Genomic DNA, 26,011 nt, shown 5'->3' on the forward strand with positions numbered 1-26,011 from the left:
CTCTCAACCCTAATCTCTTCTCTGTGTAACCCTTGACACCAATCAAGAACCTGTCAATCTCCACCTTAAAAATACTGTACCTAATGACTGGGCCTCCACAGCCGTCTGTGGCATTGAATTCCACAGATTCAGCACTCTCTGACTTAATCTTCTTTCCTAAAGTACGTCCTTTTATTCTGAGGCTGTGACCTCTCGTCCTAGACTCTCTCACTAGTGGAAACATCCTCTCCACATTCACTCTATTCAGGCCGTTCACTATTCTGTACATTTCTTGAGGCACCCCCCCCCCCATCCTTCTAACCTCCAGTGAGTGCAGGCCCACACCAATCAAATGCTCATCATGTGTTAACCTAATAATTCCTGACATCATTCTCCTCTGAGCCCACTCCAAGGCCTGCATATCCTTCTCAGATATGGGGGCTGAATACTGTTCATAATTTTATGACCACAGAATCCATATTTGTCTTTATTTCAAATGGAATGAGAATTCAAAGTCGAAATTCTGATGAGGTTTGCGCATCAAATATTTTGGTAGGCATTACACAGGCAGCAAAGTGAAAAAGCTTGTGTTGAAGTACCTCATTGTAACGTTTTCAGCAGATGGAGTCATCCATCAGCCCACTTCTATTTATTTTCACACCTGAATATGTGCTTGTTCTGTCAGGAGCAGTCAGGCCTGACCACAAGCAAACAGCAGGCTTCTGAAGATCCCCACACCGACTGGGCTAAAGATATATTAATATTTAAAAGGATATCCCTAGCCCACCCCGACAATTCTCTTTCTCAATAAATTCCCACATATCCTCAGAGAACAAAAGTGGCAGGTCTGTTGTCAGCGAAACAAATCATTCAGCAATCATTAAGTTTTCTTAAATGAAAAATATACAACTTTGGATTACACTTTAATTATTTATATGCATCAGTTTTGAAAGCCATTTAAGAGCTGTGTAAATAAAGAGCCAGTCAAAGAGGCTTTAACAGTGACTAGACCGAATGCAGACGCGCTGGGTCTGTTCCTCCCAACACGCGGGAGTGGGGTGAGAGGGGGTTAGAGGAGGGGAGAGGGGGTTGGAGGAGGGGAGAGAGGTGGTTGGAGGGGGGTAGGGGAAGGGAGAGGGGGGGGAGGGTGAGGGGCGGAGAGAGGGGGAGGGTGGAGGAGGGGAAGGGGGAGGTAGGAAGGAGGAGGAGATGGGGATAGGGGAGGGAGGAGGGGGAGAATGAATAACAACTTACATGCAGGTTGCCTGGATCACGAGAGAGAGATTTATTACCCAACATTCCCTGCTTATATTAAACACCAACTCATAAACATATACGTGAATATGTATGAATACATTACACTGCTCTCCTGTTTTTAGGTATTAAATCTAAGTACTCAGTTACAATTTTGTTGTTGTGTTACTTGATTTAAACCTGTATTTATGAAATCTTAAATGATAAACATATATTTATTTCACATATCTACACATTTTCAATTTACTTATAGTCACTTAATTTACAAACCTAATCTGACTACTAGTTTATGGATCCTGCCTGATCGTCTAACAGTAACAGGTGTAACAGGTTTAGGTGTTGACTCAACTGTAGGCTTGTTTGGCTCTGTTTTAGTACCCTGACTTTGACTAAAATAATCTGTTTCTTTGTCTGTACTAACTGAACTTTGTGTTTCAATCACAGTGGTCTCTTCCAACTCACTTTCAGATAAAAACTCAGGGATTAGGACTTCATGCTCAGTGTTTGGTTCAACTTTGGCTGAAATCATTTTATCAACAGTGACCACTTTTGATCTTATCTCCAACTTCAACTAAGTGTCTTTTTGGTCCACACACTCCCACTATTTTCCCAACATCCCATTTGTCTCGACTGGACCTGTTGGGAGGACTGAGAACACGAACCTGCTCATCTGGCTTGAACTGTTTTTGCTCAACTCTCAAGCCCAAATTGTGCTGAACTAGACTTAGGCGTATTCTTAGTCTTCGCTTCATCAACAGTTCTGCAGGTGAGTAACCTGTTGTGTGTTGTGTGGCTCTTTACTTCAGCAAGAAATTAGCCAAACGATGTTTCATGCTGAGCTTTGAACCACCCTGCAAAACCTGTTTCTTGAGAGCATCCTTGACAACTCTATAACAGACCTTTCCACCGTCCCGTTGGAGGCTGGATGGTATGGGGGAACAAGTGTGTGTTTTATACCATTTCGCTGCATGAACTCTTTGAACTGTTCTGAATAAAACTGAGGCCCATTATCAGAAACAAGTTCTTCTGGAAAATCATGGCATGCATAAATTGATCTCAACTCATCTATGGTACACTCAGTAGTAGTGCTTGACCCCATATGCTCAATCCCAACCCATTTGGAATGACTATCTACTAGTACCAGAAAGTGATCACTACCCTTTTCACAAAAATCTACATGAACTCTCTGAAAAGGTTTACTTGGCCATGACCAGGGTTGCAGTGGTGGTTTTGGTGGTTTATTCCGGCAATTTTGGCAGACACTACATTTGCTCTCTCAATGTCATTGTCAATACCAGGCCAATACACAAAACTTCTGGCATTTGACTTCATGCTTACTATGCCAGGATGTTCGGCATGAAGTTCATTCATAATTTTGTTTCTCAAAGACTCTGGTACAACCACTCTGAAACCCCACTTAATGCATCCCTGCTCACATGATAATTCATGGCGTTGATTATGGAAAGGCTTCAGCTCTGAGTTCAGAACTGAGTTCAATCCAATATCGATTTCAGTCCAACCGTTCAATGTCTGCTCATAGACCCACTTCAGCACAGTGTATTCCTCTATTTCTGCTGCAATTTCTCTTGCAGTCACTGGAAAGTCTTCATCTACAACTTGCAGTGTGTAGATTGAGTTCTCACTTCCTACGTCAGAGTTCTCATAGGGCAACCGGGACAATACATCTGCAAATGCGTTGCACTTGGAGCTTCTGTACTCCACCTTGTAGTCATACTGGGACAGCAGAATTGCCCAGTGCTGCATCCTTGATGCCGCCATGGAAGGTATAGCTGACTTAGGACCAAGTATCACTAGTAGTGGCCTGTGATCAGTCACTAGGGTGAATGGTCTGCCGAGAAGAAACTGATGGAATTTCTTGATTCCAAACACGATGCTAAGTGCTTCCTTTTCTATCTGTGGATAATTGCGTTCACTCGGTGATAGGGTGTGGGATGCAAAAGCAATAGGCGTTTCCTGTCCGTCATTCACTACGTGGGAGATCACTGCACCTACACCATAACTTGAAGCATCACAAGCAAGTTTCATCTCGCATGTCGTATCGTAGTGAACAAAGAGTTTGTCACTTGTCAGGTTTTCCTTGCAGATGTCATATGCATGTTGCTGTTCCTTTCCCTACATGCATTTCACATCTTTTTGTAGCAGATGATGTAGTGGCTTTAGCACAGTTACTAAATCTGGAAGGAATCGTGCATAGAACTGCACCATCCCAAGGAATGATCGTAGCTCTGACACATTGTTGGGTTTTGGAGCATTCACTATTGCTTCAACTTTCGCCTTCACAGGGCAAAGTCCGTTGACGTCTACTTTGAGTCCAAGGTAGACCACCTCTGACTGCACAAATGCACATTTACTTTGTCGCGGTTTTACATTGCGGCAGTTCAGTCGTGTGAGAACTTGCTCAAGGATTTCCAGATGTTCTACCATGCCCTCTGTAAATATCAGTAGGTCATCTTGGTTGCACACACAGTGCGAAATGCCTTGTAACATTTTGTCCATGACAGACTGGAAATTTTTCGGGGAGGATTTCACACCATAGGGCAGCTTTGTATATGAATACAAGCCCTTATGTGTTGATAGTCAAGTACTGCTGACTTTCCTTGTCGACATTGAGTTGGGCGTAAGTGTGGGACAAATCCAGTTTAGTGAAGACTCGTCCTCTGTTAAGTTCTGCGTACAGATCTTGCGAGGTTGGTAACGGATATTGTTCGTCATCAACGGCTTGGTTGATTGTGACTTTGTAGTCACTACATAGTCGAACAGTTTTGTCGGCCTTGGGTACGGCCGCAATTGGCGTCGCCCAGTTACTCTGGTCTGTCTTCACGAGTATTCCATTACGCTCTAACCTGTCGAGTTCTTCAGTTCTTCCTCCAATTGTTGCTTTAGTGCATATGGTACAGGCCTTGGTCGACAGTACACAGGTCTCACATCTTGCTTAAGTCGAATGTGTGCAGAGTACCCTGTTATTCCCATGTAACTGTCAGCAAAAATGTTTGCATGTTTTCTTGTGACGTTTTCAATACGTGATCTGGACAAATCGATGCTGAAAATGTTCTTCCAGTCTGACTCTATTCTACTCAACCAATCCTTTCCAAGGAGGGTTGGTTTATTTCTGTAGCTGGCCACTATGATGGGCAGTGTTACTGACTGACCATTATACTGAATTTTACAGTTCATTTGTCCACATGTCTCCAAAACTTCGCCCGAGTAGGTTCTCAGCATTTCCTTACTCTCAAACAATGGAATCTGTGGGAACTTTGTTTCGTATAGGTCTCTGCTCATGACCGAACAATCTGCTGCCGTGTCGATACACATATTGATTAACTGTTCATTTATCAATAGTTTAGTTTGAAAGTCCTTGCCTTGGCTGGTTGTAAGCTTATCGATGTTGGTTGCATAAATGGTGTACAACCCAAGTTCATTTCCATCTGAGTTCATCTCCAAGTTGTGAACTCCTTTCTGGTGTTGTTGCTTGATACCCGCAGATTGTTGCTTGGCCCGACATGCTGAGGCGATATGGCCTTTCTTCTGGCAGTTATAGCATTTGGCCATTTTGAACGGACAAAATTGGGATGAGTGATTACCGTTGCAACGATAACAACTGGCTGAACTCGGCTCCCCGCCATACTTTGGTTTTGGTTTAGCGCTTCTTGGTTTGGCCATAGGCACTGCCTTGTGACTGTAAACAGCCACTGCAGTTCATGGTGGACGAAACTCGTGAACATTCTTTGATGCCATCTCCATTGTGGTAGCAATCTTGCGTGCTTTCTCGAATGTAAGATCTGGAGTGTTCATGAGTCTCGACTGAATTGTTCATCCACTAGACCACAAACAAATCTGTCGCGTAGTGCTCTTCCGAGAAAGGTTCCACAGTTACAGTGCAAAGTTAAGTTTTGCAAGGCAATAATGTGCTCATTGATTGTCTCATTCTGCATCTGGTTTTTAGTGCCAAATTTATAACTTTCTGCAATTTCCATAGGCTTTGGTTTGAAATGCTCATCCAACTTCTTCATAATGTCATTGAATAGCATGTCTTTTGCTTTTATGGGCGCAAGGAGATTCAAGAGTGTGCTGTACACTTCAGGACCGATCTCCGCAAACGGCCTTATTTGTTTTCGTCACTATCTCTCCTTCACCATTAATCTCCATTATGTTGTTTGCCGTGAAAAACATGTTCGCTCTCTCCATATAGGAGCTGAACGGCTCTCTACTCTTGTCAAAAATGCCACGGTTTCCGATGTAGCCTGTGGACGCTGCCATCATGTCGTTCTCTATTTTGTTTGTTCAAAAACCCCGATTTCCTGTCTGTTCTGGTGTAACAATTCACCTAAAACTCAGCTGTACAAAGGCTATTCAGCTTGAGGAACTCGACAAAAAAAAACTTATACAATCCCAAGGACGACATCTTGTCACGTAGACACAAAATAGAGATAGCCTGACAAACTCTCGACGATTTGTCCAGCAGCTGTTTTAAAATACGGTCCCCTGCATAGAAGGATCTGCAGCCTATCGTGTCCAGCTCGCAAACAACTGTGACACAACTCCGTATTTATTGTTTAAAATGTTAAACAATACTGCATGTTGCAAAACAGTCCTGCGCTGTATTTAAAGGATGAGTTCACAAACTATCCCACCCTCATCGCCAATTTTGTTATAGTCTGGATGGCAGAATGAATAACAACTTACACGCAGGTTGCCTGGATCACAAGAGAGAGATTTATTCCCAACATTCCCTGCTTACATTGAACACCAACTCATTAACATATACATGAATAAATATGAATACATTACAAAATGGAACAGAATTGTGACTCTGTACACCTTAAAGAAAGTTTTAGTTTTAATATTAGCTTTAGAGATGCAGCATGGAAACAGGCCCTTTACCCCACCGAGTTGACGACCATCCATTCACCCATCCACTCCCTGCACAATTTACAGGGACCAGTTAACCTACAAACCTGCACGTCTTCGGGATGTGGGAGGAAACCGGAACACCCGGTGAAAACCACGCGGTCACAGGGAAAAGGTGCAAACTCCACACAGACAGCACCTGCGGTCGGCATCGGACCTGGGGCTCTGGTTCAGTAAGGCAACAGCTTAAAATTGTGGCCGACAAGACTATAACAAAATCTTCCAGATCCTTTGATAACAGTGAGAATCTGCCTAAAATTCTTCCTCAGGTGCACCACTGTGTCTTTAGACGTTACTTTAGACATTAGCGCTACAGCACAGAAAAACGCCCTTTGGCCCACTGAGTCTGCACCAACCCGTGATCACCCCGTTCACTAACACTGTCCTACACTCTAAGGGCAATTTACAATTTTTCCAAGCCAATTAAGCTACAAACCTGTAAGTCTTTGGAATGTGGGAGGAAACCAAAAACTCCTGGGGCGAAGCCACGCAGCAACTACCACCGCTGCACCACCGCGCCGCCCTCAATGCTCATCACTAAATCCACAAACAAATGAAATAAGCCAGTTTACTCACAGTGAGGTTCATAAGGAGGAGGAGGTTCCCCACATGGTATGCACTCCATTTCCTGAAAACCACCCAATTTAGTCTTTCTATAAAATCTGGAAGGAGAGAGGAGAGAACATCATGAGTTTTAAAAATATACATTTGGGAATGAGGCAACACACTCAGTATTTGTAGAAACAAATAACTGCAGATGCTGGTTAACACAGAGAACTTCAAAGTAGATGTAACTTGAGGATACAATGTGTAGAAAGGAACCGCAGATGCTGGTTTACACCAAAGATAGACACAAAATTGTAGAGTAATGCCAACATTTTGTGTATACCTTGAGGATACTTGGTACACCCAAGTACACACACATTCAATAAAGTCAGTATTTGTCTTTCTCATATTATGGTACGCAGAATCAGTTCTTTACTCTGTCCACACCAGTTATAATCCTCTATCATTCTATCAAAACTCCTCAAAGTGCCTTTTCTTTTAGACTTTTGACTTTAGGGGACACAGTGCAGAAACAGGCCCTTCGACCCACCGAGTCCGCACCAACCAGCCATCACCCCGTACACTAGCACTATCCTACACACTGCACAGGACAATTTACAATTCACAGAAGCCAATTAGCTTACAAACCTGCACGTTATTGCAGTGTGGGAGGAAACCAGAGCATCTAGAGAAACAGTCACAGGGAGAATGCAAACTCTGTACAGACAGCACCTGCAGTTAGCATTGTACCCAGGTCTCTGACGCTGTGGGCCAGAAACAGACGCTGTTTCGTCTTTTTCTCCAAAGATCTCCAGTTGCTGAAACTTTTTGCCCTCAATTTTCCTGACCTCTTACAATCTTCAAGATTTCTCTTAAACAAGGTCTGACTTAATCATTGTGTCTTTAAACCTAACAGACAGTAAGTCACGGTCTTTAAAAAACATCCTCCTTTACGAAAAGTTCTGATTTTAAATGGTGAAAAAAAAATCAGAGCAGCTGGGCAAAACCTAATTGCAAAACTGGCTGAATACTTTTCAAAAGTAGTTTCAGCCTTTGGAAATCCTTTGATTGCTACTTGAATGCATCAACGTAACAGGAGGATTTTTGCACATATTTAGGTTAATCATTCGTTATACAAGTAGAAAATATTGTAAGAGGGCTTTAGACTGATTCATATAATCACTTGTCTGAAGTATGTTTTTAGAACGTTTTCACATCATATCTGCCTAGTAGACAAATGAGCGTTTGATGGCACTGGGCCTGAACTTGCTGAAGTTTAGAAGGATGGGAGGACACCTCATTGAAACTTACCGCATCGTGGAAAGCAAGGATAGAATGGGTGCGGAGAGGATGTTTCCACTAGTGGGAGAGTCAAGGACCAGATGGCACATCCTCTGAATAAAAGGACATTCCTTTAGAAATGAGATGATGAGGAATTTCTTGGGTCAGAGAGTGACAAATCTGTGGAATTCATTGCCACAGAAAACTGTGGAGGTCATCAATGTGTATTTTTAGGGCGGAGATCGACAGATTCTTGATTAGTAAGGGTGTCAAGAGTAATGGGGAGAAGGCAAGACAAGTGTCCGCATGGGTTTTCTCCGGGTCCTCCGATTTCTTCCTACATGCCAAAGACCCACATGTTTGTAGGCGAATTGGCTTGGTAAAATTGTAACTTCTCTCTAGTGTGTGTAGGATAGTGTTAGTGTACGGAGATTGTTGGCTGGAACAGATGCGGTGGGCCGAAGGGCCTGTTTCCACACTGTATCTCTAAACAAAACTAAACTAAACTAAACCTCTTCCCTCCCCCACATCAGCCAGTTCCTCTTTTAACTGACAGGCTTTTAATCCCAAACTCAAACAGCTAACTATTATTTACTTGCCAATGCTCTCCCTTTATAACGTTCTTTATGTGAGGCCTGACCTTTCACTTCGGATTTTAGTTGTAAACAATGAAATTTCCGCTTTTTAAAACTGTTTTCTACTAAAGTGAGATGGTTTACTTTTTTTCTCCTGCACTTCCAATGAATCCTACCCATAAAAGTGATGGGGTCATCACTTGGCTATCTGAATAAGTTTGGAATACTTTTTAGTGTTCGCCTTTGTTTACAGTTCTTATTTCCTGGGTTAATTCATCACCAAAGTAAATTGACAGGGTATTAAATTCAAGCATTTAATTAAAATGGTGGACATTCCATTTTGTAAACTGACCTTCCATAACAACCTTTAAAAGCTTTATTTAATAAACCCAGGAATGGGTAAAACCTGCAACAAAAACATCAGGCTATCCAACCCAGAGTGAGTAATGAACGTAATGGCAGGCAATAAAACTGGGAAACATGCTGATGGCTTGTAAAAAGTAACCCTAAAAATCAGGAGTCAGTGTTTGCAAAATGGTCAAAAAGTCAGATCAAATAAAAATAAAGTGGGGAGACACGGTTTTGGAATGCATTTGAACAATCTAATGTTCAAATTTAACCACAGTATATGTGAGGCAGAACTTAGTCATTGAGTCACACAGCATATAAACAGGCTCTTCAGCTCAATTTGTCCATTACCCCATCTTAGCTAGTCCCATTTGCCTGCATTTGGTCCATATCATTCAAAACCTTTCCTGTCAATGTAACTGCCCTAATGTATTTAAAATATTGGTATGGTACCTGCCTCTACTGGCAGCTCGTTCCATATTCCCACCACTCTCAGTGAAGACGTTGCCCCTCAGCTTCGTATTAAACTGTGTTCCTCTCACTTTAAACATAAGGTCATAAGTGATAGGAGTAGAATTAGGCCATTCAGCCCATCAAGTCTACACCATTCAATCATGGCTGATCTATCTCTCCATCCTAACCCCATTCTCCTGCCTTCTCCCCATAACTTCCGACACCTGTACTAACCAAGAATGTATTTATCTCTGTCTTAACAATGTACACTGACGGCCTTCACAGCCTACTGTGGCAAAGAACTCCACCCTCTAACTAAATAAATTTCTCCTCATCTTTTTCCTAAAAGAATGTCCTTTAATTCTGAGGCTATGACCTCTAGTCCTAGACACTCCCACCAGTGGAAACATCATCTCCACATCCACTCTATCCAAGCCGTGCATTATTCTGTGTGTTTCAATAAGGTCCCCCCTCATTCATCTAAACTCCAGCGAGTACAGGCCGACATACGCTCATTTCTAGGTTAACCGACGCATTAACCCACCTATTGGAATTTAGAAGGATGAGAGAGGATCAAATACAACTCTTAAAGGACTGGACCGGCTAGATGCAGGAAAAATGTTCCCGATGTTGGGGGAGTCCAGCACCAGGGATCACAGTTTAAGAATGTGTAGGCCATTTAGGACTGAAATGAGGAAAAACTTTTTCACCCAGAGAGTTGTGAATCTGTGGAATACTCTGCCACAGAAGGCAGTGGAGGCCAATTCACTGAATGTTTTCAAGAGAGAATTAGGTTTAGCTCTTGGGGCTAAAGGAATCAAGGGATTTGGGGAAAAAGCAGAAACGAGGTACTGATTTTAGATGATCAGCCATGATCATATCGAATCGGCCCTTTGGCTTGAAGGACCGAATGGCCTACTCCTGCACCTATTTTTCTATGTCCTCTGATTCTTGGGTAAAATACTCTGTACATTCACTCTATCTATTCCCCTCATCATTTTACACACTTCCCTAAGATCACCCCACAGCCTCCATTCACCATGAACATGATCCATGTTCACCAGAGATACAGCCCACCTGCTGAGTTGCTCCAGCACAGCAGATGCACTGTAGAAAGAATCCTGGCTCAATGTAACATGACCTGAGGTCTTAAGGTTGGGGTTATTAAAGGGGGAGGCACATGGAGAAATTCAAAGTAGAATTAATTTGGAAGAGATCTCATTTCAAAGAGGAGAAAACGAATCCTCTAAAGGTAACAAGAGTACTAGAGGACATAGGTTTAAGGTGAGGGGTGAAGATTTATTAGGAATCTGAGGGGTAACTTTTTTGTGCAAAGGGCGGTAGGTATAAGGAACGAGCTGCTGGAGGTGGTTGAGGGAGGTACTATCGCAATGTATAAGAAACATTTAGACAGGTACATGGATAGGATAGGTTTAGAGGCATATGGGCCAAACGCAACAGGGTGGGTCTAACGTAGATGGGGCATGTTAGTTGGCGTGAGCAAGCTGGGTTGAAGGGCCAGATTTCACGCTGTATAACCCTAAAGTGAAAGTATCAGGTTAAGTATCAGTTTCTGTTAGAGGCTGAAGAATGATCCCGACCCGAAACGCCACCTATCCATGTTTTCCAGAGAGGCTGCCTGACCCGCTTATTTACTCTGTTCCTTCTTTTGTAATTCAACTGAAATTCTTTGTTTCTGCATTTCTGTGAGATAAAACTGAGTCATCTCAGACACTTGAAAGGAATACAGATGGTGTCTGATGCTCCTTGCACCTACCCAGACAAACAGTCTCCACACACTGCGTTGCCGGTGGCTGTGCAGTTGGCCTTCTGGAAGCGATTCACGAGAGCACAGTCCGAGCACGGCTTACACTTCTGAAACCCCCAGTCTTCCTTGAACCTGCTTGGCCTACAGGTCATGCACTGTCCATCATCCCCGTATCCAAAACCGCATTCCTGTGAGGATTAATGAGGAAAAAAACCACCGTTAAGGGTTAAGAGAAAAGGGAGCGTGAATGAGGCAAAATTACTGGGATAAAAACAAGAGGCATATGTAATGAACACTGCAGACAGGGGTCTGTTGGTAGACAATAGCAACCTTCCAGCAGAATCAAATGCCCCCTTTCACTGTTAATAATCTCGCTTACTGCTTTAATCAACACTTAATCATTCAGTTATTTCACAATGCACTGATAATTTGAATGACAATAAGACTTGAGGTCCCCAACAGCTACATTAATAATAGCCATGGTAGAGTTATTTTTTTTAATTAACTTAGTCACGTGGACTGTTCATGAGGGGGGAGTAGATGACATGGCACTGCATTCATTCATTGTATTGTTCTAAAATCTCAATGGTGCACTGAGGCTAAGTTGCTCCCAAAGAATTAATTGTTGTCCCTTTGTGGACTTCATTTAGACTTCAGAGATGTAGCGCGGCAACAGGGACCTTCAGTGCCTACCAGCGATCACCCCATACACTAGCACTATTCTACATATTAGGGACAATTTTACAACTTCCCGAAGTCAATTAACCTACAAACCTGTATGGCTTTGGAAGGGGGAGGGGGGGGGATTGGAGCACCCAGAGAAAACCTACACGGTCACAGAGAAAACATACAAACAGCATCCATAGTCAGGATTGGACCCAAGACACTAGGGCTGTAAGGCAGCAACTCTAGTTACATTGCCGTACATTGGAGGCTAAAACTCTTGTAAATGATGGTACTTGTTTTATTTTGCCACAATCAGTGTTCAAGTTCAAGTGAGTTTATTGTCATTTGTCCCTGATAGGAAAATGAAATTCCTCACCACCCTCTGGCTAAAGAAATTCCTCCTCATCTCCATTCTAAAGGTAGGTCCTTTTATTCTGAGACTGTCCTCTGGTCCTAGACTAATTAAATAAGAACAGCAGGGATGCAATGCCTAGAGCCCTCAGTATGATATAACAGTTCCAATTCATCGCTCGTATTGATAATTATACGTTGATGTGTGGTGTTATGTCTGTCTTGAAGCTGTTGTGGCACTGTAATTTCCTGTAAAGGATTATTAAAGGTTATTCATTCATTCATATTCATTCAATTATCTGAGTCTGATGAAGGTTCCTGACCTGAAATGTCACCTATCCATGTCCTCCAGCCGTGCTGCCTGACCCGTTGAGTTACTCCAACACTTTGTGTTCTACTCATGTTCATTCGTTATAGGGGCAGAATTAGGCCAATTGGCCCATCAAGTTTACCTTTGCTGTTCATTCATGGCTGATATATATTTCTCTCTCAACCCCATTCTTCAGCCTTCTCCCCTCCCCATAATCCCCAACACCAGTACTGATCAAGAACCAATCAATCTCCACCTTAAAAATATCCATTGACTTCCACAGCCTTTTGTGGCAATGAATTCCATCGATTCACCACACTCTGACTAAGGAAATGCAAGATTCCAACATCTGTAGTTCCTTGACTCTCCAAACTTTATTAAAAAGCTGGGCCTCTTTACCACCCAGTTAAGTTTCCCATAGCCTGACTGTCTAATCTTTAAATTCTAATCCTTAGTTGAATTTGGTACAGAGGTTGTCAGAGAACTACAGATCCATCATTGGTTTTCCAGCAACTGGGGTTTCCAGCACCTCCTTTCATCTGGAGAAAATCACGAGAGCGCACTTGGAAATCACCTCTGGAAGTTCCTCCCCGCAAATGTGATGCCCAGGCCGGGTGAGGCGGTTGATGTCGACCTCATCGGGATTTCTGCAGCCGATCGGCGGGCTAGTTTTGCCCCCTGCGGCCAAGGCTCTGGAACTCTGACCCAGCTGGAGCCGGCAGATTCGTTATCATAGCCAATGTCCGAGGCTACAACCCGCGAGGGGGGGGGGGTCAAATTTTCCCCCCGCAGCCGGTTTTGATAAGCAGATGATGAACAAAAGGCCAGAATTTTTAATTGTCCCTAGTGTGTAGGATAGTGCTAGTGTATCACTGATCAGCACGGACCCAATGGGCCAAAGGGCCAGTTTTCACACTGCATCTGTAAAGTCAAATCTAAAAACCGGCCAGTGATAAAGGAGAGGAAGGAGCAAATTGGAATCAGAAAGTAATTAGAATGCACAGGGGCAACTTTTAAAATAAATCTCCATGGACTATTTTCATTTTGAATCTTAAGCAGTTTTTCACTTATTAACTGGGTATAAATAACGTTCATGGTTTGGCAAATTACCATCTTATTGAAGCAATTTGCTTTGGAATCTTCCCCTAGTCAGTGTCAGCCACAGATCCAGTTCTAAGGAGTTCGGATTTGGTCTCTCTGGTTAAATCAAACCATCTGGTTTGTGTGTTATCTACAACTGGGATCAGTACAGATTTTTCTCTTTTCTTCATCAAAGATAACAGTGGAGATATCAGAAAGGCTGCCAGCTACAGAAGATGCAAATGTCTATTATAGCATTTCAGGGTAATTTTCAAGAATAATTAATTGGAGATGTGATTATGTCACTGGTCGTAACAATGAGCTCTTTGTTTAGTTGCTGGCAAAGAGCCTTTAAAGACCATTACTCTAATGGGACAAAAACTCACACACTGAAGAGGGGCTCATATTAAATGGCTTTTAATTGCAGAGCGTTGCAGACGCAGCCCAGACCATCACGCTGCCTCGGCAAGGCCACCAGCAAAATCCAGGACGAGTCTCACCCCGATCACTCCATCTTCTCCTCTCTCCCATCAGGCAAGAGGTACAGAAGTGTGAAAACGCATACCTCCAGATCATGGACAGTTTCTTCCCAGCTGTTATCAGGCAACTGAACCATCCTATCAACTAGAGAGCAGTCCTGAGCCATTATCTACCTCATTGGAGACCCTTGGACTATCTTTAATCAGACGGTGTCCAGTAAATGTTATCTTTACTGGACACCGTCATGCACTAAACGTTATTCCCTTTTATCGTGTATCTGTACACTGTGGACGACTTGATTGTAATCAATTGTATAGTGTTTCCACTGACTGGTCAGCACGCAACAAAAGCTTTTCACTGTACCTCGGTACACATGACAATAAACTAAACTTAAAAATAAACTAAACTTAATCAAATGCAATTTGAAGTAAGATTCTTCCTTCATCAATTTGATAGATGTGGTAAAGAATAGTGTTTTCAATTTAGATCGTTACTGCAATTTAGATCAATCTCCAGATTCATGGGCCTGCGTTGAATGACCAGCCAGATCTGATTTCTTTGCCTATGATGATTCTTCAGATTATTTCGAGAGAGAAGAAATCTCTTCTGATATCTCATTGTGACACATATACCCATAGACACGTATTTACAAAAATAATGGTTTGTCAAACTCATTAACCAGGGACTGGAGATTGTATTGGTCCAGAACAAACTGATGCATCCATAAGATCCGAATTAGGCCATTCGGCCTATTGAGTCTTTTCCGCCATTCAATCATGGCTGCTCTATTTTTCCCTCTCAACTACACTGCCATTGGTGGCAAAGAATTCCACAGATTCACCACCCTCTGGCTAAAGAAATCTCTCCTCATCTCCATTTTGAATGTATGTCCTTTTATTCTGAGGCTGTGCCTCTTGCCCTCCAGTGGAAACATCAAGGCAATTCGAGTTGAGATGTGCAAATCCAATTGGCTTGTGTTTTCCTGACAGCACTTTAATATTTAACAAGACCAAGTGCAGACCCGCTGGGTCTGTTCCTCCCCGATGCGCAATGGGGGGGGGGGGGGGGTCCATTGTGATTGGACATCTGTGAGATGGCATTGTGACTCATGCAGCAGCTTGATTTAAAAAAAAAAATGATGTTTTTTACTAAATAAGCAGGGAAATTAATAACCAAATTTTCTAATTTTCAAAACAAAATGTGGAGGAGGAAAAACTCTACAGGAATATGTAAACATTTCTCCGTTACAGCAAAGGGTGGAGTAAATTCACAAACAGCTTAAACGAATTTTCGCGAAATAGAACCCGTTACAAACCAACAAACCAACGATAGATAGATAGGATGTTCGCAGTCAATTTTCATCTACGTGATTAAACAATGAGTGAAGAAGACTTTTTGTGACTGGTGCACTGCAGGTGTGATCCATCCTGTCCTAAACCAATGATAACATTCATTTTCCATCAGGAGAATGAAAATCCAAACTGATTTCTGTTTCTAATCTCATTGGTTCTATGGTTCTTTATTGTCACAAATATATCACACAGTGAAATTCGTTTTGCATAGAATGCACATGCACGTCTCCATATTTTGGCGCCATTTACACAAAGAAAATGTCCAAAGTCCAGACCACATGCTGGATGTACTGAGTGCTCCTGATCCATGTAAACCCTGGTAAGTTCCAGGCTGTTGAAGGGCCTCCTCTGCCACCCTCGACTGGTGAGCTGAGGTCCCTCTCCTCACCCGATTGCCTCTGTGTCCCGGGGCGCCTCCTTCAGCTGACCCTTAAGGCAATACCCCGGCCCCTCACGGCCATCGACGGCAGCGGCTCCCTCTTCCTTAGCTCTCCGGTCATTGAGGCCAAGCTTGGCGGCTTCTGAGCTTCCCCCCCTGCAGGCCGCGGCTCACCAGGTCCTTCGTGGTGGTGTGCCAGGCCTGCCACGTCCATCTTAATTCTCGGCTGTCCGTCTTTGTTCTGCTCTTCCGTGCCTCTCGGAAGCTTCTGCCGTGCGACTGAATCTCGGAGTGATGTTGAAATGCCTCCACTCCATCAATGAGATCAACTGATTGTGCAGAGGCCAATGGAATCTATTTTCTGTCTTTGCAGCTTGGTTTCTCTATTTGAAGTGCATTCATTATTTTTAAATTAATTCTGTCTTGCTCTCTCTTTGACAAAAGAAATGTGACCAGTCATTAACTCCTGCAGTGTATTTTCTTACTAATCTCAGCTTGCTTCAATAGCTATCTACTGGAAACGCAGGGGTCAGAATCAAAATGAACTTTAATTAAATTATCCTCTGCCAAAAAGAATGAAGGGCTTGCAAACAAGATCATTGTACATCAAACTGCAATGTTAGAACCAAGTTCTTTATACATAAACTGCAGTCATATTAGCAATTTCTTGTGACTTTGAAGTGTGTGCCAAGCATGAATTAAAAAAAAAAGTGGCTCATGAAAAGCCTTCTTCCTAACCCTCTGTTTAAAAGAATGCAGCGCAACATTTAGATAAGATGTGGGTTGGGTAAGAGTCATGCAAATCTTCAAAAAACAAACCGCAGATTCCAAACTAGATGTAGACATGTTTTGATCCATTACATTGAGTTGTGTTAAGTAAGCAGTAATTCACTTCTCCAACCATGTCTGTACTTGTCATATAATAAGTTCAGTGCCAGTAAATTAAATTTGGTGGTGCAGATTAGATTCATTTAGGCTTGCCAAGGAAATGAACCTATTCTGCACCCTAAATTTAGTTTAGTTTAGAGATACACTGTGGAAACAGGCCCTTCGACCACTGATTGTTTGTTGACCAGTGATCCCCATTACACTAGCACACACTACACACTGGGGACAATTTACAATTTTTACAGAAACCAATTAACCAACAAACATGTATGCCTTTGGAGTGTGTGAGGAAACCAGAGAACCTGGGAAAACCCATGTGGCCACATGGAGAATGTACAAACTCTATATGGACAGTACCTGTAGTCAGCATTGAACCCAGGCCTCTGGCGCTGTAAGGCAGCAACTCTACCGCTGTGCCATCTATCTCTTTTTACCTGCAATGTACAAAGTCTACTGTTTTCTGTTGTAAGGTCATGAGGTCATAAGTGATAGGAACAGAATTAGGCCATTCGGCCCATCAAGTCTATTACGCCATTCAATCATGGCTGTTCTATCTCTCCCTCCTAACCTCACCCTCCTGCCTTCTCCCCATGACACCCGCACTAATCATGAATCTATCTATCTCTGCCTTAAAAACATCTATTGACTTGGCCTCCACAGCCTTCTGATTCACCACAAGATTAAGACAGCGAGTGGTATGAATGATAAAATCAGTGCAGAATCTATTCATTAAAGAGTTTAGAAATGCAGTATAGGCCTTTCAGCCCATGCTGACCATCAATCACCCGTTCACCCCAGATCTATATTACCCACTTTCGTATCCACTCCCTACACACTAGGGACAATTTACAGAGGCCATTAACCTACAAACCTGGAACGTTTGTAAATGTTGGAGGAAACCGACCGGAGCAACTAGAGAAAACCCACACGGTTACAGGGAGAACAGAACATACAACCTTCTCACAGACAGCACTCTAGGTCAGGAGCGAACCCGGGTGAGAAAGCAACTCTACCGCAGTGCTGCTGTTCTGCCCAATCGTGCCAGGCAATCTATTACTTTCACCAGTGGGCAGAAGTGGTTTATTATCTCATCGAAAAGGCAGTGACTGCTAAAGTGTGGCCTCCTCTCTGAAACATAATGGCATGTTAAACTTAGATATACTGCTCATGCTTCTGGATTGGGATTTGAACATAACCCAGAAGGAAGAGTAATGCCCTCTGAGCCAATACTTATAGTTGGAAATGGTTCCCTCCAGCCATGTATCAATTGGAGATAAGAGGAACTGCAGATGCTAGAATCGTCCATAGAACACAAAGTGCCTTTTGACTTTAGAATTTAGAGATACAGCGTGGAAACGGGCCTTGCGGCACACCGAGTCTGCGCCGATCAGCGATCACTCCGTACACTAACCCTATCTTACACACTAGGGACAAGGTACAATTTTACTAATGCCAATTAAACTACAAATATGTACATCTTTGGAGTGTGGGAAGAAACTGGAGCACCCAGATAAAACCCACGCAGTCACAGGGAGAACGTACAAACTCTGTACAGACAGCACCTATAGTCAAGATTGAACCCAGGTCTCTGAACCCTGCCACTGCGTTGCCCATGTGCAAGAGTAACATAACAAGTCAGGCAGCATGATGAACATGCATAGGTGACCTTTCAGGTCGGGACCCTTCTTCAGATTGATTGTAGTATGGGATTGAAATCTGCAAAAGATGCTGGAGTGGGACAAAGCCTGGCAAGTGGCTGGGGGATAGTGGCGAGGGGTTTAATTTGCAGAAGGGTGGACAAAGGCTAGAGATTAAAACAGGAGTGAATTGTAAAGCCAGAGGGAGGGATATAGGTGGAAAGGTATGTGGGATGGGGAAGGGGGCAGGACAGTGGGAGAAATGGGAACTCACCAAGGTAGGAGATGAAGGGGGGGGGGGGGTGGGGGGGGGACAGGAAAGGGAAAGGGAAAAAAAGCAGGAGCATTAGCTAAAATTGGAGAATTCAATGTTCATACCGTCAGATGGTAAGCTACAGAAGTGGAATACAAGATGCTGTATCTCCAGTTTGTATGAAAAGGCTCAGGCCAGAAAGGTCAGTGTGGGAGTGGGAATGGGAAGGGGAGTTAAAATGGTTAGCAACTGGGAGATCCAGCAAACATGGCAGACTGAACACAATTGATAAAAATACATCTATAGATGCTCCTGAACACATCATCAGTGATGGAACATGGGGTCCCCCAGTATTTAGTGAAATAATTGGAGATTCCCATCCTCTGTTCCCGAAATTGCTGCATTATAGTCACGGATCTGTAAAAATAAGTCTGTTTTTCTCTCTCCACAAAAGCTACATATTTGTGAAATTTTTGAGCATTTTCCATTTTATTTCAGATTTCCAGCATTTATAAAATGTAGTCTAGTTTTCCAGACTGAACACAATGGTCTGAACATTATCAGCAATACTTTAAATGGAAAAAAAAGTTATTAATCAACTAAAAGGAGTGAGATTATTAAATAATGTTACTTTAATTGGGTTTTACATCATTTTGTAAATCAGATATTTTTGTAATGCATTTTTTAGACTTGAGGTTATGTTGAATAGCATTACTTTTTTATGGGTTTTTTTAGTTACCATGGTGATAAACAAACATAAGTTCACAAATTGGCAGAGAAATCATCAACGGAGTAGCCAATTTTTCATTGTGCATTTCATTTAAACAATGTCATAAGTTTATTTTATTTTGTTCTTAAAATTGTAAAAGAGAATGTATCTTGCAATACTCATTTGAAAAGAAACATGCAGAATAGAATGCTCCTATATTTCACTTGAATCAATTGCAATATCATTACTTTTATTCCTTTTAATGACTCAATTTTCAATCTAAACGTAATTCTTTCAATCCTCTCTTAAGATATATATTAAAACAATATAATAGATTCTAGGTAGACATAAGGAACTGCAGATGCCAGTTTATTAAAAAAAAGGCACAAAGTGCTGGAGTAATTCAACAGGTCAGGCAGCATCTCTGGAGAACACCAATAGGTGATGTTTCGGGTCTGAAGCAGGGTCCCGACCCGAAACATCACCTATTCATGTCTTCCCGAGATTCTGTCTGAACGGCTGAGTCTTCACTCCATGTGTGAAAAACATGCCCACACATCTCCTTTGAACTTTCCCTCTCACCATTAAGCCATGCCCTCTAGGTTTTGATATTTCTACCCTGGGGGGAAATTTTGACTGTCCACCTCATCTATGCCTCTCATAAATGTTTATAATTATATCAGTTAATATCATATTTAAGTATCAAACTCTTAAAATAAAACACAGATAATATGTAAAAATAGCACACACAAAGGAATATTATTGAACGGTATTAAAACTTCTGGATGTGAATTTTAGTCTTTGTAAATTCTCTTTCTTGTCGACCAAACAATTAAGATGAAAAATCTGAATAGTGCTTCAAAATAAAAGTCGAGAAAATGGTTTTCAAGCATCTTATCACAGAAAGTAGGTTAAAGCAGCCAAAAGTACGCAAGGGATTTACTCAAGCATTCAAACACCAGAATCGCTGTTTGTTTTTGATTGGAGAAAATATAAACACTGATAAGAAGATATTATTGATGGGTAAAGAATGGAGAATTATGCAAATGAAAATAAAGAATTTGTATTTGTGTAGTGTTTTATCACTGTTAATTCATTTCTTAAATGTCATTGTTACTAATATGTAGACAAACATGGCTGGCAGTTTGCACATTTCACAAACAAAAGGCAGGTTCATGTCTGAAGGAATTCAACTAAACAGGCAAACTACAGTTTGTTTTAACCTCTGTGCACAAATACAATTCGTAATACTTTGATTTTAAGCAGTACCATGAGAAATGCTGAACTTTAATTTTTTGTATAAATATAAATATTTTCAAAATGTTTCAAGTAAAAACTGTTTTTGCAGTGCAGTGAGCCTTGATACCAAGTGTGTCATATATCCCATGTGAGCATAAACAACCAGTTAAATGCTTTTTGGTGTGGTATATAGAGAAAATCCAAGTGGTAAAAACAAGGATCTGCAGGTGCTGGTTTACAAGAAAGGACACAAAGTGCTGGAGTAACTCAGTAGGTCAGGCAGCATGTGTAAGAAGGAACTGCAGATGCTGGTTCAAACTGAAGATAGACACAAAAAGCTGGAGTAACTCAGCGGGACAGGCAGCATCTCTCAAGAGAAGGAATGGGTGACCTTTCAGGTCGAGACGTCTGAAGAAGGGTCTCGACCCGAAACGTCACCCATTCCTTCTCTCCAGAGATGCTGCCCGTTAGGACAGGCAGCATTTCTGGTGGGAATGGATCTGTGATGTTTTGTGTCGGGATCGTCTTCAGACTGAAGAGGGATCCTGACCTGAAATGTCACCTATCCATTCCCTCCAGAGATGCTCCCTGGCCTGCTGAGTTACTCCAGCACATTTTGCCCAACATTGCCCATTCTTGTTTGTTTTTCATATACATATATATTGAACTTTGTTTGTATTTATTATGGTGTTTACAGAGTACTATGTTTACATATCTATGGTGCTGCTGCAAGTAAGAATTTCATTGTTCCATTTCGGGACATATGAGAATAATATACTCTTGATTTGACTTGAAAATGTATTTCACTGTATCTTGGTACACGTGACAGTAAAATTGAACCATTGAACAACTGTATTTGCTCTTATTTCCTGAGTAATCACAGGCAAAGGATTTCTTCTAAATGCCAATATCTTTACTGAAAATCATGGAGTGCTTAGTTTAATTTAGGGATACAGCATGGTAACAGGCCCTTTGGCCCATCGAGTCTGCGCAGACCAGAGATCCCCGTAGAGTAATACTATCCTACACACTAGAGGCAATTTACAATGGTTACTGAAGCCAGTTAACCTACAAACCTGTATGTCTTTGGAGTATGGGAGAAAACCTGGGCACACAGAGAAAACCCACGCAGTCACGGGAGGGCCATACAATTTCATACAGACGGCACCCATAGTCAGGATCAAACCTGGTTCTCTGGCGCTGCAAGGCAGCAACACTACCACTGCACCACCGTGCCATCCAATACTCCAGGGTCTTTGACCTGCGTTTTTAGTCTGTCTCTCTGCTCTTCCCACAAATGCGACCTAACCTACTGAGTACATCCAGCATTTCCTGCTGTTAATATCTTTAGTGAAGCATCTTGTCATCCGTATTTTCTTGTAAAACTATGTTACGTTCAGCCCATATTATAATGCTTTATACCACAAGGTTTTGAGCCAGATTGTCGAATGCCCCAAATGTGCCAGAAAGTTGCAGAAGAGACTGCACGATTGAATCAGGCTTGTTTTCACTTGACAGACACGTGCAATTTCCTGCAGGGATCATCTAGAGTGATGGGGAATTGTAAATGCGGCTGATATTTTCCACTCCCTTGCCTGGGGCACTCAGCCCAGTCCTAGCACTCCCGCTGTGTGTGGGGCTGAGATTCACAACTAACCCACAGAACGCCTTAAGCCTAACAGAACGCTCTTTCCAAAATGAAGGTTTATAGCATGAAGGTGGGAAAACCAGTTGTGCGGGGCAGTGCAGAACTACCCAAAGGGAAGACAACAAGACCATAAACAACAAATTATTAATTTGGTTATCCATGCTTAAACGTGTGTGTAATTTTGATCGTCATTTCTCGGGCCGACGATCAAAATTTGTAATGGTCCACGAACAACAAAGGCTTTGCCGAACACAAAGGCACAATATGCATTAGAACAAGCACTCGAATTTCAATGGGTGACATGGCATTCCTGCTAACAAAAAGTCACCATTGTCCCTGACTCTCTAGCATGACCATGTAAAGCAGTTCTAATGTGGCTAGGGACAAGATGACAGAACTAAAGATAACTCAAAGCCAAAATAGTCATCAATGTCTAACAAAGTAAACAACAACTTAATCTAGTTCCCAACAAAAGGACTTCTAAATCACTTCTCTCTTCACACCCTACAAACAATTCCATTTTCATGCTAATCATTAATCAATTTTAACCAGGCTGTAATTTAAATCAGGATTTTAGCCATTGCAAGTCACGTTTGATCATTTGGTCCTGTTTATTAACAATTTAAGTATTGTTGGAAATTTCTGGACATGCTTTGAGCAGCACATTTTTGATTTAAGCAGAGGGCAGCACGGTGAAGCAGTAGTAGAGTTGCTGCCTTACAGCGCCATAGACCCGGGTTCAATCCTGAATACGCGTGCTGTCTGTACCGATTTTGTACGTTCTTCTCGTGACCTTGTGGGGTTTCTCTGGGTGCTCCGGTTTCCTGCCACACTCCAAATATGTGCTGGTTTTTAGGTTAATTGCCCTCTGTAAATTTCCCCTCGAGTGTAAGACATAGAACTCGTTTTCTGGTGATCTTGTTTCAGTAAAAAATGTCTTGATGGAAATTGTCTTGGTAAAAATGGACTTGGTGGGCTGAAGGGACTATTTCCATGCTATATCTTTAAACTAAACTGAGGTTAAATTGAGAACTGTGCTGTCTTTCAAACATAAAGAGGTGGGAATGGGACATCCCCCGGTGATAAATTTGGGGATCGTTCTGCGTGATTAAAAATGGCCAATGGATACAATACAAGAAATGCTGCTTCTGGCCAGAAGGGTTTCTGGGGGCAGATCAGAAGAAGGGTCTCAATAAAAAACGTCTCCTATTCCTTTTCTCCAGTGATGCTCCCTAATCCGCTGAGTTGCTCCAGCATTTTGTGTCTATCTTCAGGATGGTACAATTTTCGGGGGAAAATAAGACCATCGATCACCTATCACACTAGTTCGACCCCACTTTCTCATCCACTCCCTACATACGATTTACATTTGCCAATCAGCCTACAAATCATATAACCATATAACAATTACAGCACGGAAACAGGCCATCTCGACCCTTCTAGTCCGTGCCGAACACGTATTCTCCCCTAGTCCCATATACCTGCGCTCAGACCATAACCCTCCATTCCTTTCCGTCCATATAACTATCCAATTTATTTCTAAATGATGAAAACGAACCTGCCTCCACCACCTTCACTGGAAGCTCATTCCACACAGCCACCACTCTCTGAGTAACGAAGTTCCCCCCTCATGTTACCCCTAAACATCTGTCCCTTAATTCTCATCATGTCCCCTTGTTTGAATCTTCCCTACTCTCAGTGGGAAAAGCTTATCCACGTCAACTCTGTCTATCCCTCTCATCATTTTAAAGACCTCTATCAAGTCCCCCCTAACCTTCTGCGCTCCAAAGAATAAAGCCCTAACTTGTTCAACCTTTCTCTGTAACTTAGTTGCTGAAACCCAGGCAACATTCTAGTAAATCTCCTCTGTATTCTCTCTATTTTGTTGACATCCTTCCTATAATTAGGCGACCAAAATTGTACACCATACTCCAGAATTGGCCTCACCAATGCCTTGTACAATTTTAACAAATCCACACGCCTTTAGGATGTGGGAGGAGAACGGAGAACCTGGATGAAACCCACGTGGTCTCAGGAAGATTGTGCAAACTCCACACAGACAGCACCCGAGGTCAGGATCAGACTGTAATATCTAACAGTGAATAACACACTGCTGTGGCTATTGATCACAGCAGAGCTGAGAACAGCCAACAAATCCACAATCTCCCTTTTCTCACATCCCACTTCCTGTAGAATCCACTCCTCACCACAAGTGTAATAATCAAACAACTTCCTCCTGCACCCCTGCCGTGAACTAATGTAGAAACAAGGAACTGCAGATACTGGCTCACGAAAGAAGACAATGTAAATCAGCGGGTCAAGCAGCATCTCTGGAGAACATAGATTGGTGACGTCTCGGGTCGGGACCCTTCTTCAGGCGACCATCCAATTTCACCAATCCATGTTCTCCTGAGTCGTTGCCTGACCTGCTGAGATACTTCAACACTCTGTCTTCTGCTGTGAACAAATAATGTGTAAACAATAGGTAGACACAGAAAGCTGGAGTAACTCAGTGGGACAGGCAGCATCTCTGGAGACAAGGAATGGTGACGTTTTGGGTCGAGACCCTACTTCAGACTGAAAGTCACAGGAAAGGGAAACGAGAGATATAGACGATAATGTAGAGAGATCTGAGACAATGAAATTAAAGATATGCAAAAAAGTCACAGAGGAGGAGCAAGGATGTTACAGAACAGTCCATGATGCCTTCACCCAACTAGACCAGTGCAGATTCTAGCAGCATTGTGAATGCTGCCACGTATGTAATTTTAATCAATGAGGGAACGGAGTCTTATTTTTCAGACACAGCATTTAAAACAAATAGCAAAATACAAAGTGCTGGAGGAACTCAGGCAGCACCAGGAGTGGGAATGGAGGGGGCAATATTTTAGTTTGAGACCCTTACCTGAAATGTTGCCTATCATTCCCCCCATCCCAAGATGCTGCTTGACCCGCTGAGTTCCTCCAGTACTTTTGTGTTTGGCTCAATATTCTAGCGCCTGCAGTTTCTTGTGTTTCAATTGAGAACAAATATATAAAAATGAACTGTAGATGTTGGTTCATACCAAAGATAGACATAAAATGCCAGAGTAGCTCAGCAGGTCAGGCATCATCTCTGGAACGCCGAAGAAGGGCCCTGACCCAAAACATAGAAAATAGGTGCAGGAGTAGGCCATTCGGCCCTTCGAGCCTGCACCGCCATTCAATATGATCATGGCTGATCATCCAACTCAGTATCCTGTACCTGCCTTCTCTCCATACCCCCTGATCCTTTTAGCCACAAGGGTCACATCTAACTCCCTCTTAAATATATCCAATGAACTGGCCTCAACTACCTTCTGTGGCAGGGAGTTCCAGAGATTCACCACTCTCTACGTGAAAAATGTTTTTCTAAAGGATTTCCCTTTTATCCTTAAACTGTGACCCCTTGTCCTGGACTTCCCCAACATCGGGAACAATCTTCCTGCATCACCTATCCTTTTTCTCCAGAGATGCTGCCTGACCCGCTGAGCTACTCCAGAACTGTGTGTCTTTCTTTTAAAGTAACTTTGAGAACTTAGCACTTTCTGACCATAAAAAGTTAACAAATCCAATGATCTACTCTTATAAAGAGCAGTGTGTTTTAATATCCCTTTAACTGGAAAAAGCTCCTTATAATAATCTCTGGTCAATAGCTTCATTTCTACAGTGAAACTGGAGTCATTTCTGTTACACATCACGTTGAACTTCCAATTGGAATTGGCAGAGACCCCAGAAGATCTAAGTCAGGCCAATCCCCAAATTCCTGCAATAGGATGCCAGATCCATACCTTCAGTTCTGCATACATTCTCATCAACAAATCCTCTCTGCTGCATGCAGTTTGAAATCATAACTGAACACACTTTA

General features: G+C 42.4%; 1 protein-coding gene across 1 annotated transcript in view; it reads right to left on the minus strand.

Moving 5' to 3' along the window:
- The window catches only part of LOC129698089 (tumor necrosis factor receptor superfamily member 19-like), a 61,479-nt gene that overhangs the window by 28,815 nt on the left and 6,653 nt on the right, over positions 1-26,011 (minus strand). Inside the window, exons 3-4 of the mRNA XM_055636955.1 lie at positions 11,143-11,321; positions 6,739-6,824 (exon numbers count right to left, since the gene is read on the minus strand). Coding sequence (XP_055492930.1) covers positions 6,739-6,824; positions 11,143-11,321 — 265 coding nt within the window. The remainder of the gene's footprint in view (positions 1-6,738; positions 6,825-11,142; positions 11,322-26,011) is intronic.

Source organism: Leucoraja erinacea, chromosome 6 (assembly GCF_028641065.1).
Source record: "Leucoraja erinacea ecotype New England chromosome 6, Leri_hhj_1, whole genome shotgun sequence".
Classification (NCBI taxonomy): domain Eukaryota; kingdom Metazoa; phylum Chordata; class Chondrichthyes; order Rajiformes; family Rajidae; genus Leucoraja; species Leucoraja erinaceus.